Genomic DNA, 27569 nt, shown 5'->3' with positions numbered 1-27569 from the left:
GGGCTTGTTCCTGGTTCTTCTGCAGGTTTCCACTTAGGTGTCATTTTCTCCAAGAAGCCTTCCCTGACTTCCTTGCTCCCTTCCCCAAATTAGGTGCAAGGTGTCCCAGGTTAGCAGGCTCTGGTTTGCCGTCCATCTTCTCCACGCTGAGGTCCATTACCACGACCCTGCACTGGGCCAGGTGCACAGCAGGTGCTCAATAAACGTCTGTCCCGTTTTGGCCCAGAGCGCCAAGCCTCAGATGGAGTAGCCCTCAAAGGGGGAGGTTGGAGAGAGACTGGAGGCCTTGTTTTTGCACATCCCGGGTTCGCTGATGCTGGGCCCCGCCCCCAGACGGCCGAGGGGCCCTGAGGGACTCGTTTTGCCAACTTCGGTACCTGGTGGCCGACCCCAGCGGCCGGACTTCGGCGTCGCTGACGGGCAAGCGCTCCCGGCAGGCCTCACACGGCGCGGCGGGGCGGGGCGGGGCCCAGCGGCACAAGGTCAGGGTGGCGCGTGGGGCGCGTGGCGCGCGTGGGGCGCTCTGATTGGAGGGCTTGCGGCGGGGCGGGGCCGCGGGCCTGCCGTCGCTGCGTCGTGCGGTCGCTGCGTCGTGCGGTCGCTGCGTCGTGTTCCCGCCCTGCCTGTTCCCTCCGCTCTGACCGGCGGTTGAAGAGGCGCGGACGGCGGCCTGTGAGCATGCTGCGCAAGCTCACCCTCGACCAGATCAATGACTGGTTCACCATCGGCAAGACGGTGACCAATGTGGAGCTGCTGGGCTCGCCGCCCGCCCTCCCGGCCGAGGCGGCCCGGGACGAGGCGCAGCGCAGGGACACGGGCCCTGAGGCCCAGGCTCAGGCCCCGGCTCCGGCCCCGGCCCCGGCCCAGGCCCAGGCCCAGGCCAGGCCGGTGGCGCCCGGGAGGTAGGAGGCTGGCGGGGGAGAGACGGGGGCGGGCGCAGGTGCGGGCCTGGGCAACGAGGACCTGGGCCGCGCCGACCCTGCATGACCGTGTCGCTGGCGTCGGCCCCTCTGGTGAGATGTCTGGCTGTCCCAGAGTGAGCTGGCCACCAAGCAAGCCCCGCCCCGTGGCCTGGGCCAGGCTAACTTCTCCCTACCAGGAGCGGAGCCGCTCCAGAGTTTGGTTCAGTTTAAAAACTTTTTATTGGTAGGCTTTATTTATTTTTTAGAGCAATTTAAGTTTATGGAGAAATTGAACAGAAAGTAGAGTCCCATGTACCTCCTGCTCCCCGAGCAGTTTCCCTCATCGTCAGCGTCTAGCTTTACTGTGGTATGTTTATTATCATTAACTAAATCCGTCGCTAAGACGAGGGTTCATTCTTGGTGGTGTACAGTCTGTCGGCTTGGACAAAGTATAACGATATGTATCCGCCATTAGCATCATACAGAGTCCTTTCACTGTCCTCCAAATCCTCTGTGTTCTGCGTCTTCATCCCTCTCTCCCCCGCCCCCCCCCCCCCAGCCACCTTTTTATTGTCTCTGTAGCTTTGCGTTTTTCAGCATGCCTTATAGTTGGAAAGCGTCCGGTATGTAGCCTTTTCAGATTGGCTTCTTTCACTTAGGAATATGCAGTTAAGGTTCCTCCATGTCTTTTTAGGGCTTGATAGCTCATTTCTTTTTAGTGCTGAATAATATTCCATTGTCTGGATGCACCACGGCCCGATCGCCACTGAAGAATACCTTGGTGGCTTCCAAGTTTTGGCAGTTACGAATAAAGCTGCTGTAAACATTCCTGTGCAGTTTTTTGTGGGGTCAAAAGTTTCGGCTCATTTGGGTAGATACCAAGGAGCCCTAATGCTGGATCTTTGTTCAGTTTTATTGGTGCTCCTCCTGCCATTATTCCTTGACTTGGGTGCTGTCAGTTAATCTGTTCACGTGATTTTAGTGGAAATAAGGCAAGAGGATGCCTATGTTTTTAGGAGACCTAGACGTGGTGAGTAGAAACACCTGCTCCCTCTTTAAAGAAGGTCGGTGTGGAAGTATCCCCTGCTTGGGGTATCTGCATCACTGCTTGGCCTCTTTCCCCGAAGTTCGACACCCTTTGCAGTTGAGAGGGTGGTTTTGATTTTAATTTGTTTTAAGTTACCTTTGTGCATTGCCCCCAGCCCTCACCCCCATTTGATCTAGTGGATGGACTCAAGAGTCTGAGTCAAGGTCTCATGGGTTGTTTCGAGCCTTTGTAAAGTCAAGTGCAGCTTGGGATCGTTGGTAAATTTGTTCCTTGGAGGCAGGGAGGGGACAGAGAGACTCTTGTACAACTTTAGAGTGGCTGTTTTGTTCACGTTTTCACACACTTTGTTTCCTTTAATTATTCTGGCGAATGATCCCTTAGATCCACCCACTGCCTCCACTCCCCTGCCTGCTCAGTAGACTTAATGGGCAGAACAGTATTGCTTTTAAATAACTCACTGGTACTGAAGTAAGCTATTATTGACCTTGTCAGAAACGACCAGCATGGATTTAAATGTCCTTTTAACTTCCTGGACCCTTAATGCTCATCTAATGCCAGAGTCTCTAGCAAATAGTAGGCATTCAGTTAAATATAGCTATATTATTTAATCCTCAAAACAACCCCTTGAGGTTGCTGGCATTACCTTGATTTTATAGATGAGGAAACAGACTTGGGTGGTAAAGTGATTTGCCTGGTTTCCAGTAATAAATGGTCAAGGTAAGTAGAATGACTTCCTCCCCCACCCCCAAGAGATATCCACTGTAACCTGTGAGTATTTTATGTTACGTGGCAAAAGGGATTTTGCAGATGTAATCAAGGTTACAGATCCTAAAATAGGGAGATTACCTGGATTATCTAATCAAATGAGCTCTTAAAAGCAGAGACCTTTTCTGGGTAGAGTCAGGGATTTGAAACATGAGAGGGACTCGACTGGTCATTGTTAGAGGGGCCACATGGAAAGCTTGAGAAGGAGTGTGGGCAGCTAAGAGCAAAGACTGGATCCTGGCTGACAGCCAACGAGGAAACGGGACCTGAGTTCTACAGCTTCAAGGAACTGGATTTGGCCAATGACCAGAATGAGCCTCCAGCTCAGGGAACGCAGCCCTGCCGACACCTTGATTTTGGCCTTGTGGGACCCTAGACAGAGGACCCAGTTGGGTCCACCTGGACTTGTGACTTACAGAAACTGTGAGATAATAAATCTGTGTTTTTTAAAACTTCTGAACTTGTGGTGACTTGTGGCAGCAGCAGGAAACTAATACAGTGGGTAGAGCTGGGATTCAGACTTAGATGAGCGGACCATGAAGCTGTTGCAGCTGCAGTGCCTGGCACACAGCGGCTGCTCAGAGGCTTGTTGAATGATGTCTTCCCAGTGAAGGAGAGTTTTTTTTTTTTTAAAATAAATTTATTTATTTTATTTATTTAGTTTTGGCTGCGTTGGGTCTTCATTGCTACGTGTGGGCTTCTCTAGTTGCAGCGAGCGGGGGCTACTCTTCATTGCAGTGCGCGGGCTTCTCATTGCGGTGGCTTCTCGTTGGCGGAGCACAGGCTCTAGGCATGTGGGCTTCAGTAGTTGTGGCGCGTGGGCTCAGTAGTTGTGGCGCGTGGGCTCTAGAGCGCAGGCTCAGTAGTTGTGGCGCACGGGCTTAGTTGCTCTGCGACATGTGGGATCTTCCTGGACCAGGGCTCGAACCCGTGTCCCCTGCATTGGCAGGCGGATTCTTAACCACTGCGCCACCAGGGAAGCCCTGAAGGAGAGTTTTGATGTTGGTGAGAAAACATTTGATGTTGGGGAAGGCAGGCTTTATAAGTATAGGGTATTGCATAGTGAAAAGGTATTTGAGAGGGACAGTCACTCAGGTAGGAAGATTAGCTTGCATTGAGTCCCCAGAGTCCAGTCTGTGGGTGCTGTTAAATCAGCTTAATGAGTCATATGAGTTGTGACCATCAGCATTAAAAAAAAACCAAAAAAACAAAGAGCAATAGAAAATACCAGACTGTATCATGGTAGTTCAAATAAGAATTGCTCTGTGAGATGGACCTGTGTCTGTGTGGTGAGTACAGAGTCACAGTGTGAATTTCTTTCTGAAAGAAAGCCCTGCTTGAGTTCCTGTGATGAGAAGTTAGAGAGGACCAGGAGTTGGGAAGGGTGGTAAAGTGAGTAGGGGTAGTTGAATGGTTTGCAAATGATATATTCAATGATACTATGGATTTCCGCCTGTCTTGTTTTCCACATGTTATTGTATTTTTGCTCCTTTGTGCTGATTGTGGGGTATGCTTTCCTTTTCTTCTTTTTCTTTCTTTTTTTTTTTTTTTTTTTTTGGGCTGTACTGGGTCTTTGTTGCGGGCTTCTCCCTAGTTGCGGTGCACGGGTTTAGTTGCCCCGCGGCATGTGGGATCTTAGTTTTCCGACCAGGGACTGGACCCGTGTCCCCTGCATTGGAAGGCGGATTCTTAATCACTGAGCCACCAGGGAAGTCCTGGTGTATGCTTTCTTTTATTTTTACATTCCTGTTTCTTCACCTTGGCATATGAAAAAGAGAAACTTAGTGGCTGTGTTAGGCCGTTGTGTTTTCCTCCAGGGTTGTCTGTGCCAGCTTTCCTTTGGAATGCAGGGCATGGTCCTCAGATTGTGGCTGGGAGCCCGCTGCACTCCCACTGCCCTTCTGCCCAGTGTTGCTTTGTGTGTGGACTTCCCTCTGTCTTCCTAACTCACACGAACTCCTGGGCTCATGACGGTCTTGCTTAATTCTCACTTTGACATCTTTGACTCTCCAGTACCTTAAAATGTACTTTGTCCCAGAGAAACTCCACTACAGAAAGCTTTCAGATCGCTTTTCAAAAGCATCTGGTGATGCTCTTACCCAGTTTCCTTTTTTGTTAATTTCACGTTTCCTTCTTGAAATGTCTTACTGTAAGCTGAATGCCTACCGTGTTGGGCATTGTGTCAGGTGATGCAGGCAGTACAAGCAATCTCACTCCTTCTGACAGGCAAGTCCCATCGTATAGCTGAGGAAGTCAAGGATCAGGTAAGTTGAGAGACTTATCCCAGCCCATGTATCTGTTATGTTGTACAATGGGTGTGTTTGACTCCAAAGCATGTGACTTTTTCCTTTTTGCCTTGCCTTTCAGTATTTAGGCCTTCCCTAGATGGTAGTATTTGCTTGTGTTACCCTCCATGGAGTTCTGTTTTCTGTTCACTCACAAAAGTCCATGTTTTTTAAAAACCTTTGTCTGTTTAACAGATTTAGTCTATTAGGTAATTTTCCCATTAATTGGAAAACTATTTGAGTGTCTATTCTGTATCTACCACGTGCAGCTGGAGTAGAGGGATTGAGAGGGAGGGAGGAGATGAAGTCAGAGAGGCAACAGGGTGCCAGGTCAAGAGTTCCTTGTTCAGTCTCAGTGAGCAGCTTGCTGCTTCATCTTTGACATCGGGGAGCCACTGGAGGGCGCTTAGAGGTTTTGGGCATAGCTGCTGCGTGTGGTCTCCACTCCAGCAGGGTCAGTGTTGAATGAATGAAGAGGGCCCAGGGCAGAAACAGGGAGGTCAGGTATCAACTTTATGTGTAAACTTGGTTGCACCATGGTGCCCAGATATTTGGTCAAACATTACTCTGGGTCTTTCAGTGAAGATATTTTTTGGATGGAATTAACATTTAAATAGGCGGATTTTGAGTAAAGCAGGTTAACCTCCATAACGTGGGTGAGCCTCATGCAATCAGTTGATGGCCTGAATAGAACGAAGACTGATCTCCCCTGAGCAAGAAGGAATTCTGCCAGCAAACTCCCTTTAGACTCAGACTGCAACTGACCTGGGTCTCCAGCAGATTTTGGACTTGCACCTCTACAATTGTGTAAGCTAATACCTTAAAACTAATCTCTCTCTGTAGATACAGATGTCCTGTTGGTTCTGTTTCCTTGTAGAACCCTCACTAATACATCATCCAATCAAGAGAGGGGATGGTGGTTTAGACCAGGACAGTAGCAGTGGAGGTGGTAAGCGATGGTGGAATTCAGGGTATATTACTAAGAGGCGGGAACTTTGTAGCTGGATCAGGTATAGAATAAGAATGGGGAAGCAGTCATGGCTGACAGCAAGGTTTCCGGCTGAGCATTTGGAAGGTGTTGCCATCCACTGAGAAAGGCCAGACCGCAGGAAGAACTGGTTTTGGGGCAATACCAGGTGTTTGATTTTGAACATGTTAACTCTGAAAATCCTGTTAGTTAACAGTAAGTGCATGAATCGAGGAAAGAAGTCTGGCTGTGGAGCTAGATGTTTGGGAGTTTAAGGCTTTGAGGCCAATGAGACGAGACCACCCAGGCTCTGGGTGATGGAGCCTGGTGGGTGAGTGCAGAGAGAGGGGAGGTCTAAGGACCCAAGCCTGGAGCGCCTGAATGTTTAGAGGTTGGTGAGAAAAAATGTGCAAAAGAGACTGAGAAGGAACCACTAGCAGGGTCCAAGGAAAACCAAGTGAGCGAGCCTGTTTTAAACAACTGCTTGCTTAGTGCCCTGTATGTGCATCTTTTAGTACTTTTAAGGAATTATTTATTTTTTTATTTATTTTATTTATTTATTTATATTTTTTATTTTTTGGCTGCGTTGGGTCTTTGTTGCTGCGCGCGGGCTTCCTCTAGTTGCGGCGAGCGGCGGCTGCTCTTTGTTGCGGTGTGCAGGCTTCTCATTGCGGTGGCTTCTCTTGTTGTGGAGCACAGGCTCTAGGTGTGCAGGCTTCAGTAGTTGTGGCGCACGGTCTCAGTAGTTGTGGCGCACAGGCTTAGTTGCTCCGCAGCATGTGGGATCTTCCTGGACCAGGGCTTGAACCCGTGTCCCCTGCACTGGCAGGCAGATTCTTAACCGCTGCGCCAGCAGGGAAGTCCCAAGGAATTATTTTATGTGTTGTTTTCCCCGCATAAGAAGTTCTTGAGGGTGCGGATTTTCACTGAATCTCCACCTCTTAGCACAGTACCTGGCATATAGTAGGAACTCAGATGTCTGTTTGGATGAATGAACTGCCTTCGTAGGTCCCAATTATTGATTGCTTACAATGTGCTGGGTCCTCATTCTAGAAATGATGAGAGTTGCTTCCTCATTTGCTCCTACCTTGAATGAATCCTGAAATCTGAGTTATTCCTCTGACCAGAGCTGATTTCCTTAAGGTAGGGGCGTGCGTGCGTGAGTGTGTGTGTGTGTGTGTGTGTGTGTGTGTATACAGTCAGTCCAATAAGAATCAGCATATCCTGGCAACTGTACCATAAAGTATTTCTGGAATAAGAGTGTCTCACTGTGTATACGATCACCACCCTGGTCTAAATAAACCACCATCATTTCTTGCCTGGATTATTACAAAAGCCTTCTATTTTTTTTTTTTAAAAGCTTTCTATTTTTGATCTCCTGGCTTCCTATCTTTGCCCCCAATAATTTATTCTAGCACCTAGAAGAATACCTGGCGTGAGGTAGATGCCCAGTTGATATTTGTTGAATGAAGGAATCCTTGAGTAACATTCACACGTAAGGTTTGAGGAGCACATGTGCAACTTTCTGTGGGGTAGATGGCTGTTAGAACAAGGTGTAGACTCTGATCGTGGCTTACCGAGCGTTCCCCATCTGGCACCTGACTCACCTCCTGCTGTCTTTCACTGCGTTCTGGACACATTGGCATTCTTCTGTGTCTTGAAGACACCACACTCCTTTCCACACTGGGGCTTCCACACCTAGTCTGTCTTCTGCCTGGAGTGCCTGCCCTCTTCCATTCCTGCCCTGTTTCTTCCCATGACAGGCCCCTTTCATCATTCGGGGCTCTGCTCCTTCAAGAAGTCTCCTGTGACCTCCATAGCTACAGAAGTCCTCCCCCACCTTCTTTGGCAGTCTCTCTAGTCTTTGTCAACTTTTTCTCCTCCTCTAAAGCACTTAGCACTTGCCCCAAGTCTTGTTTGTTTGTGATGTGTTTCTGGGTCCTCCACCATCGTGAGGGGGCCAGAATGATTCTGATTTCCGGCTTGTAGAATTGGATGGATACATAGGGTTGCCATTTCCTGAGAAATGACTGGAAAACACTAGATGAGGTGTTTGAAGAGTTGTGCTTTTAGTTTGTGTAAAGTGTGTTGTTTCGATTCCTCTCTTCCTTTCTTGGATTTTATTTATCCTTTTAGGAAACAAACCTCTATAATTTGGTTTTGAGCATGTTGATTTAAGTTGCCTGTAGGTCTCCAAGAGGAGGTGTCAGGTAGGCAATTGCCTGTATGCATTTGGAGCTCAGACGTAAGTTGGGGCTGGAGGTGGTGTAGGGGCCTGACAGGCTGATGTGAATCCTAGCCCTGCCATTCAGTATCTCTTGTGATACTGGGCAAAGGCATTGAGCAGGTGTGAGGCTGTTTGCTCATCTGTCAGATGGGAATAACGTCACCTCCTTTCAAGTCTTAGGATTAAATGAGATGTACATACATACAGTGCTTAGCACGGTGCCTGGCATGTAGAAGAATGACTTTCATGTGATTAAATGGATTCGGCTGGTTAATAATGCCACCTTTTCAGAGCTTACTATATGTCAGGTTATCAGAATCCTTTTACGTGGGTTGGTGTATTTATTCCTTACTATTCCCTACCTAAAACTTTTAGCTACTGTGCCAATACTTATCTTTGTAAAACATACCTGAAGCTTTCCTAGTAGTCCTCTCCCACATCTGCACCCCCCCTTATATTTTTAACTCTCATTCTTTTGCCAATTTTAGGTACTATAAGTAGCCCAGTGTATAAAAGTGTGGATCTGTTAACATTCAGGAAGTTATTTGTGTTATAATTTCTACCTGATTTGTCAATTTTTTAGAAACAACTATAGATTTCAGTTATATACACCAATACTGACATAGGAAACATGGTTATTAGGTTATTGCCAAAAACAAATGTGAGAGGTAGAAACTCAGAATACCAAAATCCCTTTTGTATTTTTCCAGTCCCTTTAAAAGTCTGGTTGTACAGTTGACTCACTGCATCGTGGGTGACTTAGAGTGGTGTGGGGTTCGTCTTCATCCTGGCCTAGTGGGATGACCTAACGCCTACAGCTTCTTCAGTCACTGTAAGCTTTTTTAAAAAATTAATTAATTAATTAATTAATTAATTTTATGGCTGTGTTGGGTCTTCGTTTTCTGTGCGAGGGCTTTCTCTAGTTGCGGCAAGTGGGGGCCACTCTTCATCGCGGTGCGTGGGCCTCGCATTATCGTGGCCTCTCTTGGGGCAGAGCACAGGCTCCAGACGCGCAGGCTCAGTAGTTGTGGCTCACGGTCCCAGTTGCTCCGCGGCATGTGGGATCTTCCCAGACCAGGGCCCGAACCTGTGTCCCCTGCATTGGCAGGCAGATTCTCAACCACTGCGCCACCAGGGAAGCCCACTGTAAGCGTTTTGATAGGAGTTATTTTTTAAAACTTATTTTCTTCCTGTCTGAACAGGGAGGATGGCCCTTTCTGGAAAGTGCCATGGGCCCAGTCATTTCTCTTGTTCAGTGGCTGTTTGATGTGCCTTGGAGGGAGGAAAATGTTCTGGGCCTCTTCATGGCGTGTATCTCCTGGTATGCGTGGTGAGGCTCCCGGCTCTAGTACTGGATTTCACAGACAAACTCCAGGTTCTGATTAAAACAGAAATTCTATGAGGACCTACTGTGTAGCACAGGGAACTCTACTCAGTACTCTGTAATGACCTATACGGGAAAAGAATCTAAAAAATAGTGGACATATGTGTATGTATTAACTGATTCACTTTGCTGTACAGCAGAAACTGACACACCCTTTTGAATCAACTATACACCAATAGAAATTAATTAAAAAATTCTGTTCCCATCATTAAGGTAATAATACTGAAACTCTTGTTTGCTGCTTCATACTTTCACTGCACGATGAGCAGTTATGCCCTTTGGGGAACATTTCTCTCTCCCACAAATAGTTTTCACTCTACAAATTCTTATAGTGATTGAAGAAGCCATAGATAGTTATGTCCTGAAAAATGAACAAAAAGGGAACAGGAGTGAGAGGTGTCTTTGTTTTAAATCCACTTTGAGTTTGTTTCCATTTACCTTGTCTTATTAAACCCTGGGTAGGTTGACACCATTTATGACATGGTTAGGATTTAAGACCAAACTGAGGCCAATTCAGAATGGTGTTGAAGTTAGCCAAGAGTAGGGAAAAACGCTTAGTCAGGGTGTGTATTTTCTTTGGAGTGTGTATTTAGCTCCTACCTTGATTTTTTTTTTCTTTTTAATGGAAAAAAACTCACTCGAATAAATCTCCAAATATTAAGTTATGAACATTAGGTTCTTTGGATTTACTTTTAAGAATGGTATAGATTCTAGCACTTAATCATAGAAATAAATCTGACTAATGAATAGTTCCCTACTTTAATGAAATTCTGAGAGGTTGAATTTTATATATTAAATATTTTGCTATTTTAAATGAACATAATATTGGTTTAAATTATAGATTGGCATTGACTGTTTTTCTCTGAGTAGCTGTTACTAATGTTGTTAAACTAGTCCATTTCTTTTTTGCTCATGTAATACAGAGCTGTTTTTTTAATACTTTCCCTTAATGCTGGTTAAGATTAAAAACGAATCTCAGTGTTGGGATGAAGCACTGCTTTGTTTTCAAGCTGCACGTTATTTTTTCCCTCACTGCCGTCTTCCCCCTCCCCCACAGAGAATGACTGATTCAGTGTTATATTGTAAAGATAAGATTCACATCAATCATTTATTTTATTCTATACATAGTTTCCTTTTAGAATAAAAGCAAAGTTAATGTCAAAGTTAATTTATCGCATTTCGTACTTGGTACTTTCATACAAATTTCATATTTCATATTTCAAAATAAAATGCCTTAGTTCATGTTGGGATGTGTTTGAGGTATAAGAAAATACTTCAAACATTTTTTGAAAATATTTAGGAAACACTTTAGTTAAAAGCATACTGTTCAATGAAAACATTGCATTTTTAGAGTGGTTAGAAAAGGAACACTATTTAAAACATAGGCTACATCCACAGGAATTTTAACTTCTGATCTTGCAACAAAGAGTAGCATTAAGTCACATCACTTTCTCTTTTTCTTAATATTGAGGGTTCTGATACTAAGACTGTCAAAAACTCCTCTGGTTACAAGTAATTTAACTTGATGGGTAATAATATGGTAGGTTCCATATCCTATGTGAGAATGTTGGGAACCTGTTCTTTGTGTTTTTGTCTACGTAACTTGAAATAGTGGGTATTTCATCCTTGTCTGGACTCTTGGAGCTTTCTCCTGGGATCACGGAGCGAACAGGACAGGCTGCGCTCTGTGACTCTTCCAGGCCCTCTTGCTGACTGCCTTTGTCAGTACTACTTAAGAAGTCCTTCAGAACTTGCTTGAAGATGTAGACAATTTCCCATGGCAGTACATCATTTTCTGCCAGAACTTCTCGAAATCTAGAGGCAAAGCAGTTATCAGTATTCAATTCAGAAAATCTCTTTTGTCATAGCCCTTTGTCTCCAAAATTCAGCTTAGGTAATGTAACCATATAGTAGTTACCCACCTTTTGAGTAAACTGCACATTGCTTTAAAATTATACTTCTAGTAAAGAAATTTCAAAAGAGACTTTAAAACATTTCCTAGCCAGTGAGATATCAACAGTTTTTTTTTTTGTCCAGCCCATCCTTAGGGATTTTGGTTGCTGGGTAGTTGATACACATGATTAAAAAATTTATATGATACAATACGATTTCCAGTCTAAAGATATGAGGAGCTTAGACTTGATAGCAAATATCACAAGAAGAGAACGTAGTATTTTTACCTGCTGAGAATAGCTCCAGTTTGACAAGGTTGAACCTGTGAGCAAAGAACTTCAAGTTGTCTTTGTTCAGTAGCTGGGATGGTTGCGTGGGGATTCTGATAGTTTCTCAACCAATTGTAATCCACACCTGTTTTTTTCACTTTTTGCTCATTTTCGATCTCTTGTATTAATCTCTCTCGTTCCTTTAGATGCCATTTTAATTCCCGAAGCAGAGTCTTTGTCACTACTTCTGAGTCAGGGTAGTGTGTGGATTTGTAGGAATTGTATTTTGGCCATTTCATCCAGCCAAAAAGTGGCATTTTTAGCCTATGGAAATATTCTCACTTGTTTATTTGCATAAAATATTATGGTTCTGATGAGCAAATATTTGTTTCTTTACAGTAACTTTGCCAGAAAAGTGCATGAATTTTTCACTGGTTAGCTATACAGGTCAAAACAAGATTAGAATGGATTAAAGTCTTAATTTCTAACTAGGTCAGTGCCAAAAACCAGGCTTTGAAAATACTTCTATGTAGCTAAGGAGAAACGAAATGTAGTCAGATAATCTACAGACTGAACATTTTCTGAAAATACCACTAACACTTGCTATTAAAAGTTCTTAGGAGGCTTTAAAATATTAACATATAGGAAAGTGCTATCTGCAGACATACTTTTGACTTACGTTTTGTACAGAAAAGGTTTAAAGATTACCTGTGAAGTTGATGAATCCGACGTGGTGATGTTGCTAAAGAGTTTCCTGGAATTGGTGCTGAAGCTGTGCTTCACTCAGGCATATCTCCTCCTCCTGGATGTGTCCCCTGGTGAAAGAATGAGCCGCCTCCTTTACCCACTGAAACTGTATTTGAAATAACTAACCTTCTGTGTTAGGAATGAGGTTGTGATGTCTTCGTTTGGAGAGAATGCTCATTAATTCACCTTGTAAGTAAGCTAGAAGAAATGACAAAAATAACTTACTATTTAATCTTTACAAATTATATAATGGTTTGCCTTTTCAATGTAGCTCAGTGTATTTGAAAAAGATGCCGGCAGCTACAGATTCTTGTCATAAATGCATTTAGACATGTCTTTGATACAGAAATGAAGAAAGGTCGTCTGAAGCACCACAGATGTGCTGCCAGCTAAAGTGAAGACTGTCGCATGATGTGATGCTTTGCTGTGCATAGCTGCAGGTCACAGTTTAGTGCTGTATTTTTATGCCTGTAGAGCTCTAAAAATAACCATGTTGCTTTTATTCTTCAGCTTAACTTTGAGGCCGTTTAGAAGCCAGGTCACTGTCCCCTCTAATGAAAGCAGGAAAAGTAGATCAGACTTGACTATTTGCACAATATACATTCTGAGAAACCTCGTTACAATCGAGCAAAGTAGGCAGAGAATGCTGATATCAGTCATGTGTGAAATATTTAGTAAATGTTATGTTCTGTACACATTTTGTTTTTCTTTCTAAATAGTATTTAAATTTGTATATTTAAACAAGTTGTAATGCTAGAGGACAGTATATACACTTACGCAGATAACTTTAAAATATACTTTATAATCTCTAAAAACATGGTGATAAGGCAATAATAGATTAAGGTCAGAAAAAAAATAGAGACATGAGAACATATCAAGTTCACAACGAAATCTTATAGTTCATTATAGAAAATCATTTTCGTGTTTTCTTTTGGAGCTGAAAGTGAAACTTATACTCACAGTTTGGGCGAGTACCGATGTGTAATTGGTCTTTATTGTGCTAATTTTCTACTCCAGAGAGGTGTGTGTCTTTGGTTTAAGCATGGACAGGTTCTTTACTCTCTAGTTCTGTGTTAAATGACTGTGTAGTGGCTTTTCCTTTTATAATATTTGTTTCTTCTGTTGCCTTTTCCTTCAAATGAACTGTGAAGAATAGACCTCGTTTACATCAGAGCTGCATGTCATGCGTGATCAAGAGTGATGTGTGTGGTCAGCCTCCAGCTCCTGTTACTTATATGTTAGAAAAACCCAGATGTCAGGATTCATCATCTGTAACTAGAAGGTTTTCATATTACGTTGTGTATAGTACTGTGAAAGGGAAGGGAGTAAAGTTTATCATGACAGAACTGTCCTACCTGATTTTCTACTACAGTTATGATGAGTCATGCTGCTTCTCCCTTTGAATGACCTCGTTGTCATTGCTTTAACTTTTAAATTTTTTGCCTCTGAAATGGTAACAAAAATATCAAAAATGTATTGGATATGGAGCATAAACTGACTTTCTGTTCCAGGCCCTCTGCAGTCTTGCCTATCCCTTCTTCCCTGGCTTGCTTTCTTGCTCTACCTGAGTCTGTCTGTTGCATCAGCCAAGCCTGACTGCCCCATGCAGGCCGTGCTCCCTCCGGCACTTCAGGTTTGGTCACACTGACTCTCTCTCTCTTCTGAGATGCTCGTTTTTCTTTTCCACGTACCTGTACTGTAATTCTCGTATTTATTTATTTTTGCCTGTGTTGGGTCTTCGTTGCTGCACGAGGGCTTTCTCTAGTTGCGGCGAGCGGGGCCTACTCCTCATTGCAGTGCGCGGGTTTCTCATTGCGGTGGCTTCTCTTGTTGTGGAGCATGGGCTCTAGGCTTGCGGGCTTCAGTAGTTGCGGCATGCAGGCTCTAGGACACGTGGGCTTCAGCAATTGTGGCGCATGGGCTTCAGTTGTGGCGTGCGGGCTCAGTAGTTGTGGTGTGCGGGCTCAGTAGTTGTGGTGTGCGGGCTCATTAGTTGTGGCTCGTGGGCTCTACAGCGCAGGCTCAGTAGTTGTGGCACACGGGCTCAGTAGTTGTGGCGTACGGGCTTAGTTGCTCTGCGGCATGTGAGATCTTCCCGGACCAAGGATCGAACCTGTGTCCCCTGCACTGGCAGGTGGATTTTTAACTACTGTGCCACCAGGGAAGTCCCTATACTGTAACTCTTTTTTTCAGGGCTCAGTTTCAATACCAACTAATTTTTTCTTCTGTCTGAGGGAAAAACATTTTTCCCTTGGCCCCCGTGCCCTGTTTCTTTGAACTCCGGTTTTATTTCTCTTTACTGTTAAACTAATAGTCCTTTATGACTAGGTTCTGTTCTGTCCTCCACTTATATGCAGCTCTCATTAGCTCAGCAGATATTTTTGACTGTGCCATGTCCTAGATGCAGGTTAGGGACTGGGGATGCAGCAGTGGACCAGACAGACCTATTCTCTGCCCTCATGGAGCCCGTCTTCTAGTGGGAAGATGAACCCGAGGACCCAAATCACCCAGTGCAGTGGTCATGATACACTCGAGGCCTCCCCAGTTCACTGTGGAGGTCAGGGAAGGCCTTTCTGGGTAGGGGCTGTCCTTTGAGCAGAGGTTTAAAGACCAACGAGGAAGCCACACAAAGCGCTTCATGCGGCCAGCTCCCTCCTCAGCTTGACCTATTAGCACCTAGCTGGCTATTGAGACTCAAGTCTGACCTTCACAGAACTTTTCTTACACCTTGGCTCACATTCAGTGCATTTTCCTTTGATCTTCCTCGCGTAAGCCAATTTTCCTAGTACTTAGTGTGTGCTACTTGTATTATTATACATTTTATTTTTTCTGTCCTATTTCCTGAGATTGTTAGATTGAAATAGAGCTCAAATGTCATTCTCTGATTACAGTAGTTCCCCTACTACTGTGTAGATAGAGAACAGAAATATTTGTAGATCAAGGTAAGGAAGTACCTTTGCATTAATCCTTCCTGTTTGTTGGGAGTATAACCAGATTAATGTTGGATTTTATTCGTCACACATTTTAGTAAGTTGAATACATGAATTATTTCTAATGAATTGCAACCTCATTAGGCTATTTTGTGTGGAAGACATAAAGCTTAAACTGTGAAGCAGTTAGGTTAATTTCTTTTTGGTCTTTGTCATGGTTTTCTAGGCTTTATTTCTTAGCTGAACAGCAAAAAATTTTATGACTTGAAGTGAGATAGGATCATATCATTCATAATGTGTGTGTGTGTGTAAAAGTTTAAGATGTGTAAGGAAGTACTTAAGTCTAAAAAGATAAAATTTTGGAATCTCGAAGGGCAGGCTAAGGAGCCAGGTTGTTTATATACAACTTGTATATATTTATGGTCAGGGGGCCTTTACACAGTTCTCAGCAGCATTTGATTGCAATTAAAGGAAGATTTTTCATTGTGAGGGGACTAATATCTTTCTGTTTTTAATTCCTTTGCTACTGAATTCAAAGTTCTGAATTATTGGTTGGTTCTTTTTTTTTTTTTTGGCTATTAAAGATGCAGTTAATATTTGAGAAACTGTGATGTTGAATTCCTTTTCCCAATATTATTCCCTCTTTAAAATACTCCAATTGAAACACACTAAGATGTACTTTTTCATGTTAAAAATCATATTCTATTGGGTTGTCCATATCTTACTGACTTAAGAGAGTTCTTAGTGTACGACTGCGTTCTGTGCTGCAGATGTTCCCTCTAGAGTGACCGCTGTTCTTGCTCTTTAACCTTTATAGACATCGTTCATAGGTTTTATATTATAGTTTAGTTCAGTTTGTTGATATTTTCCTTTTTTGACTTTTCCTTTTTTGTGTTTTTGTTTAAGCCCTTCTTTACTTCAAAGTTATAACATACAGAAGAAGATCAGCTTTTTAGGCTTAAAAAAATAAGTACCCCTGGGTGTTGAGTTGGTTTGAAATTGATTTGAGGTTGGTTTGAGGTGTAGGGGTCCCCAAATTGGATAACCGTTATTCAAAGTAAGTAGTCATTGTTCCACCCAGGAGATTTTCCTGATTCCTCGTACGCCCAGTAACTGTGTGGCGTATCCTGGGTATTTTGAATATTATATTATATTATGGGACTCTGGGTCTTGTTTAAATCCTGTGGGGAATGCAGCTGACCAGCTGTGTTCAGGCTGCAAGTTCCAGCCAGCTTCGTATGGGCAGTGGATTCAAGGTCCCTCTGGTTTTCAGAGCCTTTGCAGGGCTGTCTGGATCTGTCCTGCACTGTGCCATCTAGTGGCCGTCCTGTAGCTCAGTTCTCAAAGTCTGTGATGGGCTGTTTGGGGTCAGGGCACGCCTGCCAGCCCAGGGGTGTGCCCAGCAGTTCCTAAAGGTTCTCAGGTGTCTGCAGTCTCCCTGGTGCTTTCCTAGCCCAGGGCCTCCCTTTTCTGGTCCTCTGGCCAGAAGACAGGGGCTTTGTTGCCCTGCTCTGCCAGGCACTTCCTGCAGTGATGTCTGCCTCCCAGGCCAAGCAGTGGGAGGGCAGAGAAAGAAAAAAGGCAGTGAGAGTTTGCCCCACCCTCTTGTAGAGGGAGTTTCCCTCCCTCGGAGTTTGATGCTCCTGCTGCACCTGGCTTGTGAGAGAATGGAGAAAAGAAAAATGTAAGGTGTGCACTGCCCCCGTTTTGAGTATTTGGAGTCCCCTTTCCTGCCCCTCAGGGCACAGCTAGATCTGGTCCTGGGGTCCTGTGCCAGTGCCACGTGCATTTTGTAGCTCGGGAGTTCAGGTCAGGGGCCACCAGAGATAAAAAATGATGAGCTGCTGCCGCTGGTTTGGTGCTCTGAATTCTGGCCTTCTTCCCCGATCTGCCTCTTACTCTTTACTTGTTAGAGTCCTCCAACAGCTGCTCGGGCATTCTGCCCGGGGGTTACAGCTTCATTCTGTGGGAGGCACAGGGTGCAGCGTGCTTACGCCATCTTACTGGAAACGGGAACCTTGGACTCATTCTTGACACCTTTGTTTTTTTCAGACCCCAGGTCTAATATGTCAGCATATTCTATGGGCTGCACTTTCACTGCTGCCACTCTAGTCCGAACGATGTCATCTCTGGCCTTGGTTTTTATGCTGGTCTGTTAGGTGGTCTCTCTGCTTCTGCTGTGTCTGAACCCCCATCACCCCACCCTACTTCACCCAGTCAGAGCCATCCTGGTAAAATAGGAATCAGATATTTTTATTGCTCTGTCTATGCTCAAAACCCATCTCACTCAGAGCAAAAGCCAAAATCTTTAAAATTAGCCCATGCCAGTCCTCTGGTACCCGCTCGCCAACCCCTGGCTCTTCCCCGTACCTCTACCCACCGCCCAAACCTCTTCTGGGCTTTCTCTGCTGCAGCCACACGGGTCTCCTGTCCTCCCTGGCCTTTTGCCGCAGGGCTCCTGCTCTCCTGTGAATGTTGCCCTTACAGAGCTGCTCAGTCCTTCTCTTTCTTCTGATCTTTGCCTGTGTGTCACCTTATCAACATGCAACCCTCCTCGCCCTGTCTCTTCTCCGGCCTTATTTTTCTGTATTTTATTACTGTCTGACATACTCCATGCTTTACTTTATTTCTCGTCCCCCAGCTAGACTGTAAGCTCCATGAGGGCAGTCTGCTCACTGCTTTAGGTACTTAGGACAGTGCCTGGCATGGAGTTGGCCCTTAATTATTAATTTGTTGAGTGACTTAATGAGTAAATATCAGGTAAACAGTAACCAAAGTATGCTGATATGACTATAAATATCAGGCAGAAGTAGATTTTAATGCAAATAGTGTTTTATTAAAGTAAACCTCAAATTTCAAGAATTGGTATCATACTGATAGCAGTGCATTTACATTAGACATTGATAACAAAGAGAATTAAATTGATAGCATATTTTGCATATCATAGCAATTGCCTTTTTTTTCCACTTAATGTTTCAGACATTTTTATCTATTAGCACGAATATAGCCATAACATTCTTTAAAAATGATACATATTAAGTAAGAGTATGCCATAGTTTAGCTTGTCCCTCTGTCATTCATTTTTTTCCAGGTTTTAACCACTACAGGTGTCAGGAAAAGGTATCCTCTCCTTGGAGGGTCCTTTATACCCTTGCCCTGTTTTATTTTCCCTTCGTATCCCCGATGAGCATCTTGCATGTTTGTTCTGCGTCCTTCAGTGGAATGCTGGTTTTGTGAGGGCAGGGGCTTTGTTTTGTTTACTGCTGTATCTCTGTGCCTAAGACAGTGCCTCACACGTGCTAGGTGTTCAGTAAGTATTTGCTGAATGAATGAGTGCTTTGTTGGGGAGGAAGAAAACTTTCTTCTTCTAGGTTCTTCTGGCTGGTCTAAAAATTAAATTGACATGAGACAGATTAACAGGAGAAAATAAAATTTAATTTCACATGTTCAGGAACCCCACATACCTGAGAGGGTCAGAGACCCCACATACTGGAGAGGTTCAAAGACAGAACGGTAAAAGGAGGTATATATGACATCCTGAACTAAGGAGTGGGAGAGGGGCCGGGGGCTTCCAAGGACAGAAGGGTCTTTTTTTTTTTTTTTGGCCCCATCACATGGCTTGCAGGATCTTCCGGGTCAGGGATTTAACCTGGGCCCTCCGCAGTGAAAGTGCAGAGTCCTAACCACTGGATCGCCAGGGAATTCCCCAGGAGGGTCATTTATAGGATGATAAGAAGGAGAGCAGATGTTTGGTAATTAGATGTTGGCCTTGCTGTATAGATGGGGCTCTCTATATATACGCACACACACACACACACATATATTCTTTTCCATTATGGTTTACTACAGGATATTGAATATAGTTCCCTGTGCTATACAGTAGGACCTTGTTGTTTATCCATTCCATATATAATAGTTTGCATCTGCTAACCGCAAACTCCCAATCCTTCCCTCCCCCAGCCCTCTCCCCCTTGGCAACCACAAGTCTGTCCTCTATGTCTGTGAGTCTGTTTCTGTTTCATAAGTAAATTCATTTTTATCTTATTTAATTTTATTTAAAAAATTTTTTATTTTATTTTATTTTTTTCTGGCCTCTACAGAGTGTATTAAAAGCAGCATGTGAGGTTAACACATACTTTCACTGAATAAACATTACCTAGATATAACAAAATTCTATTTCGCTTTGAAATATCTTTTACATAGGTGACTATACATGTTTTATTACATGCACCACAGTGTGTGAATCCCATTTTTAGTGCAAGAACTTCTGTACTTATTTACATATACATGTAGGACTCTTAGAAACATCTTTTATATGTGCATCTTTAAAAAGTATATGAATTGCAGCACATATCCTTTAACTGAGAAAACACTACCCAGAGGCAATAAATTCTACCACTCTTAAAAACGTCTGTTACACATTTAACTTTGCATAGTGTCTTACATGCACCAAAGTGTGGACATCATACTCTTAATTAAATAACTGTATGTTTTCACATGTACAGCCAAAATTCTTATAAATATCTCCTATACCTGAGATTTTACAGAATGTATGAAATGCAGCGTATGCGGTGAACATTCTTTTGATGAAATAACACTTCCTGGATGTAACAAAATTCTATCACCTTAAGAAACATCTTTTTTAAAAAAACATTTTGTATCATATTTTAGATTCCGCATATAAGTGGTATCATATGGTATTTGTCTTTCTCTTTCTGACTTCACTTAGTATGATAATCTCTAGGTCCATCCATGTTGCTGCAAATGGCATCATTTCATTATTTTTACGGCTGAGTAGTATTCCATTGTATATATGTACCACATCTTCTTTATCCATTCATCTTTTGATGGACATCTGGGTTGCTTCCATGTCTTGGCTATTGTAAATAGTGCTGCAGTGAACATTGGGGTGCATGTATCTTTTCAAATTAGAGTTTTCATCTTTTTTGGATATATGCCCAGGAGTGGGATTGCTGGATCATATGGTAGCTCTATTTTTAGTTTTTTAAGGAACCTCCATACTGTTCTCCATAGTGGCTGCGTTTTGGAAAACAGCCACTTTACGGTCCCACCAACAGTGTAGGAAGGTCCTCTTTTCTCCACACGCTCTCCAGCATTTATTGTTTGTAGATTTTTTGATGATGGCCATTCTGACTAGTGGGAGGTGATACCTCATGGTACTTTTGATTTGCATTTCTCTAATAATTAGCAATGTTGAGCATCTTTTCATGTTCCTCTTGGCCACCTGGATGTCTTCTGTGGAGAAATGTCTACTCAGGTCTTCTGCCCATTTTTTGATTGGGTTGTTTTTTTTTGATACTGAGCTGTGTGAGCCATTGGTATAGTTTGGAAATTAAGCCCTTGTCTGTTGCATCATTCGCAAATATTTTCTCCCATTCTGTAGGTTGTCTTTTTTTTTTTATGGTTTCCTTTGCTGTGCAAAAGGTTGTAAGTTTGATTAGGTCCCTTTGTTTATTTTTGCTTTTATTTCTATTGCCTTGGGAGACTGACCTAAGAAAACACATTGCTACGATTTATGTCAGGGGATGTTTTGCTTCTGTGCTCTCCTGAACCTGTAGTGTCTTGACCGCCTTTAGTTCAAAATAATCCTCATACAAAAGTGACACATTTTGGGGAGGCTCATTCTGAACCCCTACAGCTCCCATATGTGTCTTTGCATGTGCTTCCTTGTCTGCAGGTGCGAATACTGCCCTTGGGGAAGATACTGAGGAAAGAAGTGTCGGCTGGCGGGAGATGTGTTCTGAGGTTAATAGGACAGGTCATAGTGCTCTGCAGAGTAACCGCTTGTACCCATCTGCCTCCCTCTCCTCGTAACCTAAGCATAGTTGTTCTTCTTGCCAATTCAGAGGGTGGAAAAGGTTTCTCATTGTTTTAATTTGCATCTATTTGGTGACTGACTGTGAATTTGAGTGTATTTTCATTTGTTTATTGACGATTTGCAGTTTTTCTTGTAGGACTTAATGAAAAAGTAACTATTCAAGAATTCTGCTAGCATGTGGGAATTTCTTAGCTTTTTGTAAACAGTGTACTAACTTTTAATATTCTTTGCAGGCCACTGAGCCAACAGAGCTCAGAGACGGAGTATATTAACAAATACAGAAAACTTGAAGCACAAGAGTTTGATATGTATGGCAGTGGTCGTTCAACCAGTGGGCCAGGTAAACGAGTATCTTTAAATATCATAAAATATGATATGTGAGTTGTTCACATGTTAAAACATTAACTTCTTAAAAGTCTTTAAGAAATGTATTTTGATCAATAAAGAATCCATATTGCTTGTTAATTCAGGATTTTGGGGGGATGAGTATATGATAGATTATAAATTGTGAGTGTGTGATGTGTTGTGAGTTGCTCATGTTTTTCTCTCTTAAGTATAGTGTCTAAATAGTCTGTCCTTTGGAAGACTAATAACGGTCCCTGACCTTACTATTAATTAGAATTACTTAAAATTGTTATTATAATTTTAATAACAATATATTATTATAAAATTATTTTATTGTTATTAAAATTATAATAGTTTTAAAAATAATAATCATATTAAAACAAAAATTTAAATAGTACATAAATGTATACAATAAAAGGTGAAGATCCTTCTTAACCTCTCCTCCTCCGAAGGAGGAGATACAAGGATACAACTGTTCAGAGTTTAGGTTTAAGCTAGTTACTTTCTGTGAGTATGCACTTTCTTTTAGTGAGCTGATTGTCTTATTAGCATTAGGCCGTATTCATATGACAGAAGTAAGTTTTTGATTTTTTTGCTTTATAAAAGGTTATCCGTCACAAACTTCCTACCTGACTTCCTAGTCAGGAAGTTCTGGCTCCTTTCTTTCTACCCTATGTACTTATGCTGGGACTTAGGGACAGAAGTTGGGGTTAGAGTAATATTTTCCAGCCTTTTTGAAAATTATGAAATATAGTCCATACGTAAAAGTATACTAATCCTTATTCTTCTTGGTATTTATTTGGGCTTCTTGACAATATAAAATATTGGTATCCTTCATCAATTCTGGAAAATTCTGAGCCATTATCTATGCCCCACTCTCTCATGCAGTTTTGTATTTTTCATTTTTTTGGTCACTCTACTATATGCAGGTTAATTTCTCATTGTTTATCTTTCTCCTAAGGCAGAAGCAGCTTTGAATTCTTTGTCTTCCTCTCTGTGTTCTTGGCTTACTATAGACTTTGGCCTGGTGTTTCCTCTCTCTCTTGCCAAGCTTTCGGTTTTTTAAAGATGATGTTTGTATATTTCATCTAGCATCTTTAGTTGTCCTCAGAAGGAATATTTGTGTGAACAGCCCAGTACATTATTACCAGAAGTGATAGTTCAAAGTGATAGTGTGTCCTTTGATTCAATATTTGCTTATTCTAAGAAAAGTACAACGTAGTACGTGTAAGAACATTTATTGCATCGTTGCTTATTTATGGGAAGCCTTAGAAGTCTCTTAAATGTCAGTGAACAGAGGCCTGGTGATTTTTATCTGTGTAGGGGAGTGTGTGGACTTTGATAGAAGGCTGAAATAGCTATGTGTTATTGTGGAAAGACATCTGTCATTTAATATTTCCTTTTGGGGAAGTGTGTTAGTTTTCAGATGACTCTTGATGATGTGATCCTTCTTGTTACGGGCTTAGTTGCTCCGCAGCATGTGGGATCTTCCCAGACCAGGGCTCGAATCCATGTCCCCTGCATTGGCAGGCAGATTCTCAACCACTGCGCCACCAGGGAAGCCCCAGCAAAGGTATTCTGAATCAAAGTATTTTAAACTGGATATAACAAAATTTTCATGTTGAAACCTTGGGGCTGGACTGGAATTAGAGGTACCAGTGAGATCTCACAGTTTTAATGTAAATAGACAGAATAGGGATAGAAACAGCTGTGTGTACACACGCACACGCACGCGCGCACACGCACGCACGCACACACACACACACACACACACGAGAACCTCATCTCTTCCCCACAGGCACCGACTGCCGCACTTCAAAGCATGGAGTGGCACCTCCTGCCTCCTGCGGCCCCTCTCCTCCCTCACATCCCCATCCGTGCGTCACCTGGTCACTCACATATACAAACCTCAAGCACACCACTGCTGGTCCTGGAGCATGCCATAGGGATTGCCACTGTGCGGAGGTGGCCAGATTACAAATGAGTGCCTGCAAGTGCAAGTGTCTGCTCTTGTAACTTTTGATTTGGATTCATATTTGAAACTGCTATTTGCTTTCTCTGTCCATGGCATCTTAGTATATTTGGAGCTTTTCACTAGGCAGTCATATAGCTTTGAGTGCACTTGGAGGATTCACTCAACGACCAATGTTTATCAAGGTGTGTGCCAGGGACGGTGTGAAGCAATGAGAATATAAGTTAAAAAGACCTGGTCCCTCCCCTTACAGAGATTATCATTTAATCATGTAGTTACACAAATAAATGCTTTTGGAGGTAAATGCTCTGAAAGATAAACTCTCTGGGGACTTAGGACAAGGGTTTCTGACTTGAGCTGGGGTATCAGGAAAGTAACAATTGAGCTTGGAGCTGAAGGATGAATAGATGTTGCAGAAGTTACCTAGACAGTTTGGGGATCAGGGGGAGGGGAAAATGTGTGCAGAGGGCCTGTACTAGGAGAAAGCCCGGTGTGTGGGTGGGCAGGGTCAGTTGGAGACTGAATAACAACCCTCCACAGAGACCCTCACCCTCCTCTTCAGAACATGTGGTGACTGTGCTGCATCACATGGTGAAAGGAACTTTACAGATTAAGCTGAGGAGCTTGAGGTGGAGGGGCTGTGTGGGTGGGTCTGGTGTAATCGCAGGGCCCTTAGCGGAGTCAGTCGTAGATGTGAGGACAGAAGCCGGAGTGAAACAAGGAGGGGGCAGTGAGCCAGGGAGTGCGGGCGGCTTCTCGAAGCTGAAGAGGTGGGGAATGGGTTCTTCTCCAGAGCCTCCAGAAGGAACCAGCTGTGCAGACCTCTGGATCTTAGCCCAGACTGCTTTTGGACCTCTGACGTTCAGAGCTGTAAGAGAATACTGTAAATGTGTGTTGTTTTAAGCTACTAAGGTTGGGATCACGTGTCACAGGAGCAGTAGAGGACGAATGCGGTTGTGTTGGATGAGGCTGGATGAGCCAAATAAATAAATAAATAATAAATAAATAATAAATTAAAAAATAATAATTAAAAAAATACCTTTGCTTTTGGCGTGATACAGGTGTTATTTCATCTATATAACTGTTTTAAAAAATTATTTCTAAGTAGAAATCCAAGAACGCACATTCCGTGAATTTCTGTGAATTACATTAGAATATTTTATATAGTTTAAAGTAAATCATTTTTTAGAAATTGAGATTTAGTAGCATTTCTGAACAGCTTGACCTTGGTTCCAAGCTGTGGACTCCTGCAGGGTTTCTGTTGTTTTCACATAGCAGTTTTGAATTTGTCCTGGGATGGTGTCCTTAGTTGTGATTAAATGCCACAGTGCTACCTCCCTTTTAATTTGGTGATATTTTTGGTGGTTGTTTCCATCCCTTTGATAGCTTTTCTTTTGAGTTTAAGAGAATGGCCTGGATGGAGTTTTCAATAACTGAGAAGGGAAATATTCAATTTAAGTTTAATTTTGTATTTGGAATACCAACCCATACTTGGAGAAAGTGATATGTAATTATTTTGAAGATTTAATTTTATGCTTAAATGAGCAATGTAGTAATTAAACTTATTTTCTATAGTATACAGTGTCTAGATTTTATGATAAGAAATGTTATTATGTTCTCCAGTTAAAATCCATTATATACTGTTTGGAACCCTGACTCCTGAATTTTTTTGGTTAGATTTTATATTTGAGAAACTAGCAATTTTCATGGTTTCCAGTTTTTTCCAGTTCATGTGAGATATTTTAATGTTAATAACCTTGGATAAAGAGATAACAGGAAAGTAAAATTTGAGGTTGAGGTACTTCTCATATCACTTTTGGATTACACTTTGCTGTATGTGGTTTGTTGATTTGCGTTAAATTACCCATTTTCTTTTCTTTGAGAACTTACCTGTAATATTTTCCTGGCCCCCTCCTTTGATTTGGTTGCTGCTGCACAGGTGAAAGAGCTGCACAGCCGTGAACATGTCTTTTGCTTCCTGTCTTCCTTCTGGCGGTGGATGTGGAGGCTGGACTTGATTTACGCTCCGTCGGCTGCAGCCAGTGACCTAAAAATGTCAGCCTGTGTTTCCTGTTAAACAGAGAGAGGGCTGTGGTTTAGACAATACAGTTAGGACTTCTGCAATTCTTTTCTTGTAGCATTTCTGTCTTTAAGCAGCAACCTTCAAAATGCGTGTAATCAAGGAATGTAAGTCACATCAGTGTTGTCAAAGTGGTGGCTCGTGTAGCAGCACCGTGAGCCACGGGTGCAGGTTCTGAGCAAAAAATATAGCTGCTGCCTTTCTGTCTTTCTAAAGAGTCTGTGTCACCTCTCTTCCCCGTGCAGGCCTTGTCCCTCTCACCCTGCGTCCCACTCCCTGTCACTGCATCTCCCAGCGGTGTCACAGCTCAGGAGCTCCTCCCTCTGTCTCTCCTCGTTTGTTTGGAGTCTCATCCCTTCCCTTTGTGTTAAGAAGGCCTATTATTAATTGATAAGCCTACCAACACCAAGAATGGGAAGGTCTCTATTTTTTCCCTATTTATGCATATATCATCTCAGTTCTTGCATTTGTAGACTGGCCTGGGTACCCAGCCATCATTTAGAATTCTAAATAATTTAATAAAATCTTGGAACCATTTGTAAGTTAGGAACTGTTCACACATTGAGTTTTTTTTGTTTTTTTTTTAATTTATTTTTGGCTGCGTTGGGTCTTTGTTGTTGCACACGGGGCTTTCTGTAGTTGCGGCGAGCGGGGGCTACTCCCGGTTGCGGTGCGCGGGCTTCTTACTGCGGTGGCTTCTTTTGTTGTGGAGCACGGGCTCTAGGCGCGAGGACTTCAGTAGTTGTGGCACAAGGGCTCAGTAGCTGTGGCTCGTGGGCTCTAGAGCGCAAGCTCAGTAGTTGTGGCGCACGGGCTTAGTTGCTCCGTGGCATGTGGGATCTTCCCGGACCAGGGCTCGAACCCATGTTCCCTGCCTTGGCAGGCGGATTCTTAACCACTGCGCCACCAGGGAAGTCCCACACGTTGAGTTTTGCTACATGTTTTGAAGGTAGTGTGGTTAAATTAAAGGGCTTTTTAGCTAAGAGTGCTTCTGGAAGGGGTGAGATTGAGCGCAAGTATACCAGTGGGAACACAGGACAGCGTCAGTGATTGTGTTTCTTAAAAGCTAAGTGGAGCAACGGAAGGAGAGTGAGATGTGAGAGTGGACAGAAATGCACGCTTTGGAGTTTGGCGGTCAGTAGTGAGGTGACTAGAAGGTTAGAAAGCTGTTGAGGGCAGGACTTAGAGAGCTTTCCCCCGAAGTCAGTGCCGCGATGCCCTAGAAGGAACTCTGCTTCCACAGAGAAGCTGTTTTTGCTTTGAGAGAGATCAGAACGGTCTCCTCTGTTCTTATAATTCAGAACAAGTACTGCACATCTTGATTCAACTGTAGGAAAATAGCCATATTTTAATTATATAGTTAGACCGATTTTGAAACTGAGAGTATGTGTAGGGGAAAATGTAGGAGAGCAAAAGCAAAGCATGGACACGTGTGTCAAGTGGGAAGGGTGATGGCAGAACAGAGGGAGAGGCTGCGGCAGAGAAGCGAAGGGCTGGGAGGAACAGGGAGGGGGGCGTTGAGGGGAGACCTGGGGAGGGAGCCAGCTCAGTGCTGAGTTTGGGAGAGACAGGGAAGCTTTCAAAGTTTATTTACTTTGGAAGTCAAACTTCCTTCCCAATAGAAGTCTGTATCCTGTGAATTTTGATGATTTGTCAAGAATTTGTGGCATCTGGAGTGTAGTGCGTGTATGTACAGGAGGATGTTCAGTAACAGGGCTGGGCAGAGCTCCCCAGGGTGTGTCTTTCTTTTTTTCTTTAAGTAATAAATTTATTTTATTTTATTTATTTATTTTTGGCTGTGTTGGGTCTTCGTTGCTGCTTACGGGCCTTCTCTACTTGCGGCGAGCGGGGGCTACTCTTCGTTGCAGTGCACGGGCTTCTCATTGCGGTGGCTTTTCTCATTGTGGAGCACGGGC

The 27569-nt window shown here is 43.2% G+C and overlaps 2 protein-coding genes across 2 annotated transcripts in view; one reads left to right on the top strand and one right to left on the bottom strand.

Moving 5' to 3' along the window:
• Nucleotides 1-678: 678 nt before the first annotated feature.
• The window catches only part of TDRD9 (tudor domain containing 9), a 107771-nt gene continuing 80880 nt past the window's right edge, over nt 679-27569 (top strand). Inside the window, exons 1-2 of the mRNA XM_068539681.1 lie at nt 679-902; nt 21490-21596. Of these exons, the coding sequence (XP_068395782.1) occupies nt 679-902; nt 21490-21596 (331 nt within the window). The remainder of the gene's footprint in view (nt 903-21489; nt 21597-27569) is intronic.
• Nucleotides 11096-12057, bottom strand: RD3L (RD3 like). Its single transcript, XM_068547268.1, has 2 exons — nt 11759-12057; nt 11096-11393 (listed from the first exon to the last, which is right to left on the bottom strand). The coding sequence occupies exons 1-2, from the start codon at nt 12055-12057 to the stop codon at nt 11096-11098; spliced, it is 597 nt and encodes a 198-aa protein (XP_068403369.1).

This window comes from Eschrichtius robustus, chromosome 1, assembly GCF_028021215.1.
Source record: "Eschrichtius robustus isolate mEscRob2 chromosome 1, mEscRob2.pri, whole genome shotgun sequence".
Classification (NCBI taxonomy): domain Eukaryota; kingdom Metazoa; phylum Chordata; class Mammalia; order Artiodactyla; family Eschrichtiidae; genus Eschrichtius; species Eschrichtius robustus.
This window is presented reverse-complemented; position numbering and strand designations above follow the sequence as displayed.